The following is a 15,216-nucleotide window of genomic DNA, read 5'->3' on the forward strand; positions in this document are numbered from 1 at the left end:
AAAATTGAATTATATTTCAAGCAAGCTGATGTAATTAATAATTTTATTGATTCTAATTTAGCTATTTGGTATTTAAAAGTTTAAGTGATTTTGTAGGTAGCTGTTGATACTTGTTTCTATGACAGAACTCTATTGATTGAGCTCCATTTTTGTTTCTAACTTGAACAAATTCTTTTGAACTTCACAAGAACAGTCAACACAAGGTGAAAAGGTAAATAACCTGAACAATCAGCCAGTGCAAACAGTGAGGTTGAAGTGTAACTTCTGCAGAAGTCCTGGCCTTACAATGAGTATTTCTGAGAGAAATTGCTTTCCTTGGTTTTCATCTCCTGGCCAAAACAGCCTTTTTATGGATTTTTTTCTTGCTCAGGGGATGCTGTGTATGAAGAAATGACTGTTGCACCTTTTGGACTCATAGTTGTTATGGGTTTATTTCTAACAAAGCCAGCATCATTAATGAAATTCTAGTCTGTATTAGTTTCTCAATAGAAAATACAGATGGAATCAACATCCTTGGTTTTGCCTAAAAGTATTCCACAAATTCCTGAAGTTTCAGCTTAAAAGATCTTTCTATGGGTGCACTGAATCTAACTGAAGCTGAAAGAAATTTACCATGGAACCAGTACTGCTCATGGTCCTCTATCAGATTATAGCTGTATTATGACACGTGGTTTCATGAACTGTATATGGGGAATGTTTGTTTAATTTTTAAGTCATTTAAGATATTTGAGATGTTCCCCCAAAATCCTTTTCTGAAAGAGATTGATGTTTCTCTTCCCTACAGTGCACCTCTAAGGTAACAGCAAAGTATCAGAGCAACTATCTGTGAACATCTACAACTATTTTTTTTTCTAAAACAAAGAGGGAATATTTAATGTACACCTACTTCATTCAGTCACAAAGATTTCATGTTCAGGGTGTGGGAAGATGGAAAGAAGAGAAGTATCATTGAAAAACAAGTATTTTAACAGTTATGTTTATCATCAAGACCAGTGTTTTTGGTTTATTAATTAATTGCATAACATGATGCCTAAAACAGGTTCAAGTTTACAGGATGGCTGCCACAAATTGGACTTTAGTGGCCTGGTGTTACGTGCTCTGTTCTGTTGTTTTGTTGGATAGGTTTGGGGGTTTGCCAATAAATGATGACGAGGTTAATATTTGGTTTTCAGGTTTTATGAGGGCTGATGTATAGAACCTAATCATGAGCAGCTTCAATATAGAGCAGAATATTTTAATTGATGTGAGAAATACATGTTTGTCTTCACCTTAAGTAGTTTTCTGTGCCTTTTTGCAGGAGCCTGGCCTTAGCTTATGCTGCCATTAATCCAGAGGAATCCACTGTCTTTCTTAGAGCTATTCTATAATTCACCATGGTGATTAAAATTCAAATATCATATTGAAGTTGTTCCATTTCCATTCTACTTGGATACTATTCTGTGTAGGCTAGGGGTTATTTTGTCTCTCCTGAATTAGTCTTCTACAAAAATTTGTCTCCTTGTATAAATTAATTCAGGAGAACACCACCTAAATGTGACTAACCCATTATCTTAAATTGACAATAAAGAAATATAAGTTCACTGCAAAAATGTTCTCTATTTATTCAAAGTGCAGAATCTGATCTATAATTTAAATCTTAATAGATCAGAGTGTGGTTACTGTGGATGGGTTCTTTTCATGTTTCAAATCAATATTTTGTAAAGGGGAAATGAAATGGGTGAGCTGGTACATGCAGTGCCTGTGGATTCCTGGTGGCAGGGAGGAGATCCCACAATAAAGTGTATATATATGTGTATATGAAACATAAATATGACTTTTGGCTGATGTACAGTACAGGAAGTCTCTGGTTGAGAGCAAAAGAAAATGAAATTAGGGACAGAGTCACTGACAACTAAACACACTGTTTAAAAGTGACACTTTTAACACTTTTAGAACACTCTAAAATAAACCCGTCAAATAACCAGCACAAACCATTTAGAAGGAAGTGCAGCTTTCAGAGTTCTCTTCAGGACATGTTTTGGCAGTGTTTTTCTGTGACAGAGATGAAAAAGCCCCTTTCCAAGCGAGCACTCCAGGCCAAAAGGCTGCAGACAGAGATGACCCCGTGCGCGCTCAGGTTTTCCATCGTGCCACTGCCAGGGAAGGCGTTGGGCAGGGAGGGTGGCAGGGAGGGTGGCAGAGAAGGTGACAAGGAGGGTGGCAGGGAGGGTGGCAGGGAGGGTGGCAGCCCCGAGCTGAGTCAATGCCCCGCCTTGCTGGATGTCTGTCCGTGCTGGAACACTGGGCTGGCCAAGGATTAGCTCAGTGCTCTGCCTTGGCAGCCACTGTGCAGTGGGTTTTTTACACAGAGGGGGAATAAGTTTGTTTTAAAAGCACTGAAATCTGTAAGGGTAATTATTTTGAGGGCCATTCCAGTTCCTGGCCTGAATTTCTGTAGGTTCCCAAACAGCTCTCTAGTCTGTGATGTAAAATCAAACAAACTTGGTAATTTTGTTTGTATTTCTTGATCATTTTTCCTGCTTTCTTTTATCAACATTTTCCTTTTTAAGTTGTAGATAAGTATTCACAAAACTCTTCTAACTTTAAAACCCATTACAGTCTGAAATGTATATTTTGAGTTGAGTTGGTGAAACAGAAAGAGTAGGAACTAAAGTGCATTCACTTCTGGAGCCTTAAAATAACACTGCTCACCTCCATTACTTTGAGTGTTTGTGTAACTAATTGTATTTACTTTTCTATTGCATGTAAGTAACTAATTATTATAGCACCTCTCACTTCTCATAGTATTTCTATTGCTGTAGTCACCAGCAACTTAAATAGGAACCAAAAAACCACAGCACTCTGTGGGCTGTACAGAACTCAGAAAAACTATATATTTAAAAAAAAAAAAAAGGCACCCCTCTGTCTCTGTGACTGTGAATTCCTTTTCTTCCTAGCCAAGGGGCTGTCTGTTCTCACTGCATTCCAGTTCTTTCCTCTAAGTGTCCTGCAGTCTGTTGTGCAAAGAAAGGTAGGGGTGGGCACTGGAGCAGGAAGAGGGATTCCTGGAAAGCCAGGAGAGACGTGTGTTTCCTCCTCTACCACCTGATGCTTCCCCATAAACAACAAAGCAGACCCACATTTTATAAGATTTAGTTGAAAATCTGCTGTGCCATGCTGCTTCACAAGAGATGTGGTTCTCATTTCAAAGAAGATAAGATTTTGAGGTGATGTAACTGGAGAATGACAAATTAGAAGGGAGAAAGGTGGTAACACATCCATGGACGTGGGGATGCTTCTGCCTGAGAAGGTGACCAAGTCACCAGCCTGCTCTCTGGGGAGAAGGGCTTGGATGTCTGAGCTGATGAGAAGGAAGATGAGAAGGTTCTCATTAAGAGTTCTGTCATTCATTTATTGAGCCAATTTTTTTTAATTACTGGCATCTTTTGGAGCTTTTCTGAAAAGCTGAACAATCTGAAGCATTATGGGATGATAAGATTTTGTTCAGGGGTTCTCAAAAAATACGGATGGTAGAAAACACAATTCATAAAGCAGCATGTTGGGCACCTAATACATCCTTTCTATGTTGACTCAAAAAAGGAAACTAGAATTGCATAAGATGGAAGTAGGAGGCACACACAGTCCCAGGCAGTGACTGCCAGTGCTGTGCAGGAATTACAGAACTGTGGTCACTCTGCAGCCCTGCCTGTGCACCAGGACAGCACAACTGCAGGTACCTGTGGCAAATCCAGATGGGACAGCTGCAAGGGTGATTGAGGGATACAAGGATCACTGGAGGAGATGTGCCAGAGAACCAGCTGTCAAACTGAACGTGCCAGGCCTGCCATGCAAACGGAGTGCCAAGAAAACACATTTCTAGTCAAGGCTTCCACATGCAACCCAGCTTGGATCTGATCGCGACCCAGCAGTTCAGCTCTGGCAGCAGCGGCTGCTCGGATTTGGGTGCAGTCAAACCGGGCCCTTCCAGCTGCTCCCTCAGCAGTGCCACCACCTCCCAGACAGGGCTGGCACTCTGTGTGCCCGTGCCAGGGCACCAAGGGCGTGGGGCTGACGTGGCCGGGAGCAGGCAGGGTGATGTGGCTGGCTGCAGCTCGCACTGCTCGGCACGTACAGCCACACCCAGAGACGGAGGGATGTTCCCTCTGGATCCTCCTGAAGCACAATGGAACACTTCAGCTTTCAGCTGCCCACAGTCCTGGCTGGGCTGGGTAAGCTTGTGCCCAGTCTGTGCAGAGCAGGATGGGATATTCAGGGTCTGTTGGGATGCTGAGCAATCTGCTTTGCCTTTGCCTTGGCTGTTGGTGAATGCAGCACCGGTGGGAATTTGAGTGGATCAGGGCTGTTTTAGCAGGTGTGCAGTGAGGGAACTGAAAGGCTGCTTTGTTGACTCTGAAGGTGCAGTAACTTAATAAACATTGAAGTTTAGTTTTCAGACTATGGAATGGATAGCAGCTATTTGGGTAGTAACAACTTGTGTGCTATTCTCTGACTTGGCACAAAAAGGGGCTGTTAACTAAAGCTGAACAGGAGCTGCTCTGGAGAGAAGGAGGTATTTCCTGGCACTCCAGGGCTCTTTTGCATAACAATGCATGATTAGTTATTCTTCTGTCACTTATGAACTACTTGGTTTGTCTGTGGCCAGAGTAAATTATTCATTTCAGCTGCTGTGATGAGCAATAGCAAGAAATTTCCTACCCCTCTTAAACATAACCATTAATGAGTATTTAGTTAAATGTATTTTATTACTGCTCTTTGTTAACTAACTTCAGAAGTCTAAAAAAGAAACCAATATGGTTGTGTGTTTATCAACAGGCCAAGTTCTGGTAGAGATCTCAAGAACACACAAGAAACTTAATGACAGTCTAGAGGAGAGTGTAAGTCAAATGATTTCTTCTAATTCATTTTGATTGTGAAATTATAAACTACTTTTGCCAATTTTGAATAACCCTTAATTTATTTGTTTTTAAAGTTCAAAAAATTCCATAAAGAAATTATAGCTGAACTGGAGAAGAAAACAGACCTGGATGTAAAATATATGACTGTAAGTACATTCAATTCTAAAACTCCTATTTTATTTGTCTCTTGCTAGTCAAAGAATTTTTTTAGATGTTGCTTCCCAAGATTTAATTAATTGATACAAATTTTAATAGAAATGCACTTTACATATATAAAGATGGCCAAAATCTTCATGCTTAATTTAAGTTAAAAAGGGAACCCCTGTATGACTTCACAGCTCCTTATAAAACTACAGCAGTTGCTGAAGTCATTTGGGGTGTGTGAGCAATATCTCAGAGATCACAGTAATGCTTTTCAGTCCCTTACCCAGATACAAGGCTGACTGCATTATGAAATGATGTAAATGCTTTGATTGCAGGCAACTTTAAAAAGGTACCAAACTGAACACAGAAACAAACTGGATTCTTTAGAGAAGTCTCAGGCTGAGCTGAAAAAAATCAGAAGGAAAAGCCAAGGAGCGCGAAATGTAACGAAGTACGAGCACAAAGAAATGGAGGTCAGTGCACTGTCTCTTATTTGTTTCTTTCCCGGTATGGAACTGGTCAACAGAAAAATTTAATGGTTCCTCAAAGCTGTTGTGTGCTGAAGGCACTCCTAGAGTTTGTGCTGCAGCTGCAGTTGAGCTCTCACTGCTCCAGTGTGCATATTCAGAGACATCTGGTTCCTAGATTTCATCCCTTGACCAATAATTGATCTGTAACTGCACCTTTATGCAGAGCTCTACACAGGGAGCCAACTAAACTATGCAAATTCAGTAGTAATTTGCTATAATTTCCCTAAGTAGGCAGTGCCAGCTTGTGTTACTGCCTTTCCTACTGCCCTCAATCCAGCATTGCCATCTTGAGGTGAAATCTGAAATGGCAAGACACTGAAGAGAAACTGGTTTAAAATTAGTAAATCAGATTCTCATTGTCGTGTGTCTCTCTGAAAATACTTGCCATTGATATTTTTATTTGCATGACACTTGTACTTCCTGCTAGCTTATATTTTTTTTTCTCCATATCTATTTTAATTTTCAAAGAAATCTCTGTGTATAACACAGTACAGTAAGTGCAGGTAACAGGAGCTCCTATTTCTTACTGCCTGTCTTTTAACCTGCTTTCATAAGACTTGAGGGTTTTTTGAAGGTCTGAGTTCAAGGATTAGCATTTAATGAATCCTCATAATCTACATAAATATAGTTCAGTCTTTTTAGTAACTCATTTCCCTCCCTCCTAAATGAAGCAGAGATTGATCACAGCTTTGTGTGAATAAATGCAGCTGTGGTGGTGCAGACAAAGGTCATTGGTCTAATTTGAACACACACCACAGACGCCCCCCTCACAACCCCTAAATAGGCTGTTAATTGCCTGTAGGGACAATATACAATTCACCTGATGAGATCAGGGAAGTCAGATCTGTGCAGGAAAAGAGAGGGACTCAGAAGCAGAGCCACCTTATCCCACCTTGCCTTTCCAAAAGCTTTTTCTAAGGCTTTTAGAGTTTACTTAACTGATTGGATATAGCATCAAACAAAACTCAGAGGCTCTGTGTGATTCTTTTTTTCCCTTTTTCCCTCAGTATTTGGAAACCGTGACCTCTCGACAAAGCGATATTCAGAGATTTATTGCAGAAGGCTGCAGAGAAGCTCTCCTTGAAGAGAAAAGAAGGTTCTGTTTTCTGGTTGACAAGCACTGCAGCTTTACCCAGCACATGCACTTCTACCATGTTCAGGTCAGTGCTGTGAGCATAAATAGAAATGAAACTCCTGAAATTCAGGCACACAGGACTATTGAGTGTTTCCTGCAACATGTAGACCAGCCTGTTAAAAATAGCTAAGAAGAACTGAAGTGCCAGACAAGTGTTGTGCCCAGCTCACAGAAAATGTTTACAATACACTATTCTATTAAATGTATTGTAGTAAAAATCAAGGATTACTGTAAATTTTTTTAAATCATGTATCAAAAAAAAAAATACATGGACTGATCAGGTACTTCCAATATATGACCCTGCAAAAGAGTTGTTTTTACAACATCTTATTTGTTTCAAAGAGGTATTCCGTAGAAGAATCTTAGAAAATACTTCCATGCTGCTGGTGTAAACATTTTGGTATCATGAAAGTTAACCAGTAAATTTGTGCAATTTTATGACAAAGCCAATCTTTGACAAGTATCTTTGAATTTGACACAGTGTGCAGACTTCCTAAAATCCAAGCTGCCTGGCTGGGAGGAAATCTGTAGTGATGCCACCAAAGTGCCTGAAAAAGTGAGAATGATGATAGATGAAATCAGGACCCCTGGCTCCACGCCGGTGTCGGGAACGCCGCAGCCCTCGCCGATGGTGAAGAGAAACACCCTGGTAGGCTGCTCCTCGTGGCTCTGGGCTCTGCAGTGGGGTGCAGGGGCTTCAAGAGGCTCTGCTGGACCTCAGCATGGTGTATCTCAGCTGGAATGTGCTGGGCTGGGGTAGGGAACCAAGAGCATTAAGCTGCAGCTCTGCTATGAGGAAAATACACAGCAGAGAAGGGAGGAGCACGAGTTCGAGCTCATTCTCAGCTGGGTGCCCAGGGCTTCTCCTGCAGAACTCAGCCTCAGGGCTACTTTTGTTCCAGTCATTCCATTTCCTACATTCTTGTCTCTTAAGTAATAGCATTACATAGTCAATAGTTCAATGCAAACTTAAGAAAAATGTTATTTTCTATTTTCTTTCCTTTTTCCTTTCATGATTTTTAGTTTATTGGAGTACAGGTGAAATTCTCATTTCTGCTGGTTCGTATGCTGTGTCATCATTAGTTGTTGAATTTCTAGAAGATTAGAGTAAGCTTCTAAACAAGAAAAATCTGGAGATCATCATGCTGTTTGCTGAAAAAAGGCTATTGTAGCCTTCCCACTAGCAAGTGTTGAGCAAGCCTCTTACAAACCTTTGATCAGCAATTCCATAGGAACACATGGGCTTTATGTCATGTTTAAATGTGTATCCTTCAGGAATATTTAAGCATTGCTCTCTAGAATTTAATCTTGCAAAAAAGTTACTGCTGTTCCCTCAGTATTGTGTTACTGTTGTTTTCGTGGCTCCAGATTGGAAATGATTTTTATCCTCACCAAGAAAATGCATCCAAAGTGCCCCCAGCTCCCACGGGCAGGGCGTACACGAGCCCACTCGTGGATATGTTCAACAATCCTGCAGCAGCTCCCAAAGCACCTTCTGAAAAACTGAACCACTCAGCAGGTGAGTGTCCCTTCTCTGCAGACTGGGTAAGTGTGAATGACAGCCTGCAGTGTTCAAAATCACCTCAGGGCTGCTCTGCTACTACAGTGATGTGAATTTTAGGATTTATAGAGTAAGAAATTGTCTTTACAAAGGATTTATATAATTTACCTAATGGGAGAGAGATGTGTTAAATGCAGGTCAGGATAAGTAATTTCTATTTTAATTACTTTCTGTGTGTCACTGATTAACCCAACTTAACTGCTCTCATGGCTTGAAATGTCATCAGCAGAAGGCATTCCATGATTTTGAACAGGATACATCTGAGTGTTTCAGTGTACACAAACAAACAGTGACAGTCACACTCTGGCTTACTTTAAGGGCATGTAGCAGTAAGGGAGAAATGCACATGGAAGGAGACGCAAACAGTCTTGTAGTTCATTTCCTGAAATTTAAAATCCTTATAAGATTTGCTTCCCAAGTGTCTGATAAATTGGTTTTTATACTTTCTGTGATATGGGAAACAACTAGGCTAGACCACAGCATAAGAAACACAGAACTCTTCAATGTGTCAGAGAAATTCCAGCATTTCTTCTTTAAAAATACATTTACAATATATTGTACTAGTCAAATAACATAGAGTTTTAAGCCTTCCTTATATCTTTTCTGATAAACACCTGGTGTCCAGAAAGTGCTGAGTACCTGTAAGTCTTCTCAATGCTGAAGCTGAGTACTGAGGCACATTTGAAAGTGTCAGTTGGATTTTATACACAGTTCCATTTTTCAGAAGGGAAAATTTTCAAAGGCCTTTTATAGCTGTGATTGTTTAGTACTTTTCATGACAAAAGAGGAAAGAAGTAACCAGTTAAAACTCACAGAACTTTTTCTGCCTGTTGGCTCCACTTTATTATGCTGGTTGTGTGCATATAAAGGCATATGCAGTTAAGAACTTCACGGTGATAAGAAACATTGGCAGTGAGAGGTGTCTCAGTGCAAAGTCTCAGACGTCCATTTTCACTTGAGTTTTCCTTTATTTTTCCTCTCAGATTACTAATTGCATTTATTTCTGTGTGTCTATTTTTTTTTCCTGTTTTTGACAGAGAATTCAGATGATGCCAGTTTATCACGTTCAACTTCTGTTGCCACGGGATTGAATATAATGAAAAGGCAGAAAGTGAAGACAATCTTCCCTCATACTGCTGGAAACAACAAGACCCTGCTCAGCTTTGCCCAGGGGGATATCATCACCCTGCTGGTGGCTGAGGAAAAGGATGGCTGGCTTTACGGGGAGCACGACACAACCAGACTGTAAGATAATCATTACCCACCTTGAACATGAAGTAAAAGTGTGTCTCACCAGATTATGTTAGCAGATACTAGTAAATGGTTTTCCATCTTTTTTACTGGCTGTCACTGACTAGGGACTTGGGGTCTCCCTCTAAGGAAAAATCTCTGTACATATTTGGTTTTACACACTAATTAGGAGTAATCAGAAATTCTTCTGAAAGAAAGATCTTTCAGAAGATCTTCAAAAGTTAAATCTGTTTGCTGAGTCTACTGTTGTATTTTGAAAGATCTTTCCAATTTTATATAATATAAAAGACCTTTCCCTTTACAGAAAAGGATGGTTTCCATCATCATACACCAGACCACTGGATGAATCAGCAGAAGAAAAAGCCTTTGCCCCAGTGCCAAGGTAACATTTTGGGTGGCAATTGCAGAAATGCCCAGATCTTCACTAATATTTATTTTAAATGGTTTTTTTGTGCTCATGTTCTTTGAAGTTCAGTAATGTGTACAGTAAATACTCTAATAATCTGAAGTACAATGCCTTAATTATGCTAATAATGTGTTTTAATGGTTAGACACAGACCCAGGGTTAAGCTTTGGAACAGCCTTAACTCAGAGTCCCCCTGGCTCCAGGACATTGCACCGTTCTTCACTTCCAGCTCTTCTTCCTGGTGCTGAAGAGATTCTGGCATCTGAGAACGGCATTTGTTGGTTCTGTCTTGCAGCCCTGCACCAATCCGAAGTGTTAGCTCTGTGAACCTTGTGGAGAAAGGGGAAGTTGTCCTCCCACCACCAGACTACCTGGGGGCTGCACAGACAGACAGACGGACGGAGCCTGCCAGAGGTGCAGCCGTGAAAACTCCGAGCGAGCGAGCGGAGCCGGCAGGCCCGGTGAGTGCCCGGGGCAGGGAGCCCAAACGAGCCCAAATATTCCACCCTGCTGGGATGGGCTCCTAAATGGGGCCCTGGGATCTCCTACCTCACCTGCCTGTGCCTGACCCCAGCCCTGTGACCCGTCTGTCTCCAGGAATATCTGGGGTTTTGGCATTTCACTCCATCCGCCCTAGCTGGAAGGGAGAAGTGTTCAGGGATGTAACTGACAGTGGCAGGAGACTTACCCTGCACAGCAAAGCTTCTCAGCCATGGAATCTGTTAGACAGGAAAAGAAGTTCTCACAGAAAGCAGTACAAATCCACCCCCTCCAGTCATGTTGGAGCTGTGGGGCACAGGGGACTTGGAGCAGCACAAACTCTGTGTTTGCAGCTTTGCTGAGGGGGAGCTGTACAAACTCCTGGCTGTATTCAGTAAGTGAAAATACATTTTTTATGAACAGATAATGTATTACAATGCTATTATTTCTGCTATTGAAGCAGCATTCAAACTGATTCAAAATGAAGACTAATCAAATTAGGCAATTACAAGCTTTTTTCTTGCTGCTTGTTCAAGTAAGTATTTGCTGATGTGTATGTAAGGGTCATGCTTCTGAGACTTTCTCCAAAAAGCCTCTTGAAGCAAGAGATCACCTTTTGAAGGCAAAAAAACCCCCAAATTAAATAAAACAAGGTTAGCATTGCTTAAATATGAGACACTGTACCAAAGTAAGTTCCATTAGTCAGTGCCATGGGAAACTTCAGGAATCAAAGAAAAATACAATTGGCTGCCAGTAGCTAAAAAATATTATTTCTTGGTATGACTAAAATCTTTTGTCTCTCCATATAGCATCCAGATTTTGGGTTGACCTGCTGACAGATGTTTTTGCTTTCTAAGTAACCTGGTGAATCATACAGTAGAAATTGAAGTGGCCTTTACAGTCATTTTTGTAATTAAATCACAGACTTTTGTCTAGTTCTTAAAAGGTTACTTCCTGTAACATGTAATTTGTAAAATTACTTTACAAATATAAAAAGTGTGAAAGAAAGTATGAAAGTTGTTGCTGGAGATTTGTGAAGCTCCTCTCAGTTAGAGATCTTACTCCATTTCACTATGAGTCATGTTTTGGGATACCCTGTTTGGTTTTTTTTTTCCCCCATCTAAATATTCCTACAGAAAAGATTTACACTTTTTTGGGGAGCCAGAACAGTTTCATATTAGCATATATATTTGAATCCACATTCAGGTAAGTGGGTTTATTTCTCACTAATGAACATTGTGGTGTAGGAAGTGTGTAGTTTGTGCAGTGATGTTTCTGGGATAGTGTTTTCTGTGAGGAATGAAGCTGTGCTGCTGCATAAAATTATTATAAAGAAATATGACCTAAATCTCAGTGTTCAGTTACTTTCAAAACAAATATCTGGGAACTTCTAAAATTATTCTGAAGACCAGCATCTGTATTTTGATGTATTTGTGGTTTTCATTTTTGAATGAAGAAGCCATGAGCCTTGGTAATGGTGTAATGTCAGAATTTATGGTGCCTCTCTTAGCCTGTTCTTGCTGTTTGAGGCCTTCAGGTGTGATTCTGTCCAAAGCCCTTGGGAGGTGCCAGTCCAGCAGGGAGAGTTCTGTGCCCTGGGACCAGGTGACTGCTAAAGAGCTTAAAGAATTATGGAGTGTGAAATGGTCTCGGGATCCCTGCAGTGTTCTGCTGGGGACACTCCATTCTCAGGAACAGTCACCCTAAGGGGTGTTTTGGTTTGTGGCATTAGGTCAGGGGGTTCAGGAATGAATTTAAGGCTTGTGGACTAACATTCCTGTTGAACCAGAAACTCAAGAGGAATGGCAGATCAGCCAGTTGGCAGAGCTCTAATTAGAGCTGTACAATCTCTTTGGAAGCCAGAATGGAAACTAATAGCTCCTAGGAGTGGAAAACAAATACATATTTTTTGATAATCTAAATTTCCACAGGGAAAGCAAGACTAAAATAAATTAGAACTTCTGGAGTACAGAACAATGCCCACTTTTGTTGAGGCACCTCCTTAACTCACAGCAGCTGCTGTGACCCCATCTTAGGACAACTGCAGAGGAGAGCTGCTGCACTTGCAACCAAGTGTTTTGTTCCAAAGTCACTATTTATTTTCATTCTTGCAGAACTTCCTTGTCTTTCCTGCTTCCGTGCAAGTCCCCAAGCCCCACATCTCCATAGGCTTTGGAAATAAGCCCAGCATTATACTGGGCTGGCTTGTACATTCATACAGGATTTACAGTGTAAAACAGTCTGTTCACTGGGCCTCCTATGCAGAAGCAGGAAATGATTCAAGACATCTTATTTGTTTCAGAATACACAGAAAAAATAGCTCAGGATTTCAAGAAGGAGAGATGAGGAATGGTTCTTGACAGTTAAACTGTTCCTGCTGGGCTACACAAGACAGTAATATGCACAACAGTATCAACTATTAAAAAAAATAGTAGTTGACCTATCTTTGAGGAGGGTTGGTGTTCAGTAAGATTTAATTCAGGCATTTGCTAATTTTTCTTAATTAGGCCTAATTCTAAGTCTGTTTACAGCTGATGTACTTGAGCAGTTTCATTGGAATCACAAACCAAGCATGAGTTAAGAACCTCCTGAATGAGGTCCTGAAACACAGCCTGGAATGGAAAGCCTGACAGGCTTTGGTTCAGCACTGAAATTTGAAGTATTAAAACCAAACTGGCCCTACAGATTAATTACAGGGTCTCTTTCCCTTAGCAGGACAGCAAGATCACCTGTAGCATATTTCTACAAATTCATGTGAATATATATCTTTTTTTTTTTACAGAAACCTGACATGAATGGCATTATAAAACCACCTTTTCTAAGGTAAAATAGTTTTACACTGATTTTGTTGTGGTTTTATATTGGCTTATTTTATTGATTATAAGGGGAAATAAAGATGTTTATCATTAATTTCTCTGTGACCTTTCCCAGGTACTCCTAGAACAATATGGCTAAAATTAGTTGCACTTTCCTCAAGGGTGGCATCAAGTGCAGCACACTACACAGGCCCTTCTCAGAAAAACTTGTTTCTCCAGTTGCTTGACAGGGAGCAGGACTTTAAACCTTTCTTTAACTGACTTTGAGGGTTAAAAGGAAAAATCTTTCAAGACTGGGAGCTATTAAAAAAAGTCCAGACATAACTGGGCATTAACTTCCCATATTTTTGGCTCACTGAAAAGTGATTCTTCGTATGTAACCTGGTTTTAGAAATTCAGGTTAAACTAAGAGTTGCACAGAATCCCTGAGTCTCAGAACCACAACTTACTGTTTGACAGTGAAGGAGCTGATGAATAAATGTGGGGTTGGATTGCACAAAGCCTTCAAGTAACTTCATGCATTTCTTTCCAGTGGAGAAAACCCCTTTGCAACGGTGAAACTGCGACCCACGGTGACAAACGACAGATCAGCACCCATCATCCGATGAGCCAGACACGCCTGCTGCTCCCTGCCAACACCCAGGCTCAGCAATGACAATTACTATCTCAGCTTGTCCTAAAAATTTATTTAAATGTAATTACTGTACAATAGACACATACTGGAATGGAGCTCTGATGTTTTTTAAACTTGTAGTTTCTAATGAGGTAATTGCTTTGGGCTAGTGCTTGAGCACTCGGGCTTGATTTTACAGTCTGCCTTTTTTTGTAGTAGGAATTGTGAAAATACTGGAGATAGTCTGGATACTCTAGTGAATCAGAATAAGTAATAGCTCAGAATCTTTGGCATTCATTACTTGGAAGCTGCAATGGTAAGTTCTAGACTATAAGCCTGCATATGTCACCTAAAGAAGATAACAGTGATTTTTTTTTTCAAAAAGAAGAATGTAACAACTGCCTTATTCCAGAATAGAGAATTGCTTGTATAAATGATTATATGATATTTTGTGTAAGAAAGATACCTTAGGTTATAAATAAATATTTATCCCCTTAAGAATAGACAACTTGAAATGCCTTGCTTAATGTTCACACACAAATTTCAAGTCAACAGAAACTCATTTGCAGTCTAATGTTACACTGTCAACACGTTCTTCAGTGATAATTTTGTCTTTAAAAACTGTTGTCAATCTTTAGTCTGATAAAAGGTCATAATAAAGCAGTGCCATGTTCTTCTCTCAAATGCCAATATAAAAAGCTGCCTTTGAAGTTCCTCCATTACTGTAGCCTACCCAAAAGAAAAACATCTTAAAGTTGAAAATTTTTGGTTAAGGAGCTGAGCAAAGGCCTGAGCCTGGCACAGTGCAGTGGCTGAATTAAGTGAAACTGAGCTTTTAACTTCAGCCAGAGCAGAGCAGTGCCTGGGATTAATCCTCACTCTAAATCATTCCATTTTACACATGCCCATGTTTCCTGTAGCATCCCCTGGCTCATTCGTTTAGTGGTGCCTACTTCTACAACTATAAACAGTGAATTCAAGTCATGTGAAATGCCTTTCAGTTACTTAATATCAAAAAATAGTCTCTGAGCCTGTGCTGGCTGCTCTCCCCCTGCCTTTCAAGTTCAAGGCCAAGCTCAGTTTGCCAGAGTGCCCTGCACAAACACCCACCCTGCCCACCTGGAACACCAGCTTTTCAGAGGGGGAACTCACCTCAGCCCATCTTCTACAGCACAGCACAGGCAACTCAGCCTAGCCTGGCTGAGCTTTCAATAATCTTCTACAGCACAGCACAGGCAACTCAGCCTTTCAATAATTCAGTATCAGAATTCAACAGTCTAAGATGTAAAAGCCTTTACTCAGGGCAGCTCACAGCTGGCAGTGCCCCAACCTCTTCCTGCTGTCTGTGAACCAACACCAGCCCCTGCATGAAGCAAAACCCTCAC

General features: G+C 40.6%; 1 protein-coding gene across 1 annotated transcript in view; it reads left to right on the top strand.

Annotated features, from left to right (window-relative positions):
- BAIAP2L1 (BAR/IMD domain containing adaptor protein 2 like 1) overlaps positions 1-14,329 on the top strand; it is a 34,820-nt gene extending 20,491 nt beyond the window's left edge. Inside the window, exons 4-14 of the mRNA XM_039732535.1 lie at positions 4,813-4,874; positions 4,970-5,041; positions 5,375-5,512; positions 6,577-6,729; positions 7,186-7,353; positions 8,073-8,223; positions 9,303-9,510; positions 9,821-9,898; positions 10,218-10,383; positions 13,185-13,225; positions 13,751-14,329. Of these exons, the coding sequence (XP_039588469.1) occupies positions 4,813-4,874; positions 4,970-5,041; positions 5,375-5,512; positions 6,577-6,729; positions 7,186-7,353; positions 8,073-8,223; positions 9,303-9,510; positions 9,821-9,898; positions 10,218-10,383; positions 13,185-13,225; positions 13,751-13,826 (1,313 nt within the window). The 3' untranslated portion in view covers positions 13,827-14,329. The remainder of the gene's footprint in view (positions 1-4,812; positions 4,875-4,969; positions 5,042-5,374; positions 5,513-6,576; positions 6,730-7,185; positions 7,354-8,072; positions 8,224-9,302; positions 9,511-9,820; positions 9,899-10,217; positions 10,384-13,184; positions 13,226-13,750) is intronic.
- The last annotated feature ends 887 nt before the right edge of the window (positions 14,330-15,216 follow it).

This window comes from Passer montanus, unplaced genomic scaffold (genome assembly GCF_014805655.1).
Source record: "Passer montanus isolate IOZ18808 unplaced genomic scaffold, ASM1480565v1 scaffold8, whole genome shotgun sequence".
NCBI lineage: Eukaryota > Metazoa > Chordata > Aves > Passeriformes > Passeridae > Passer > Passer montanus.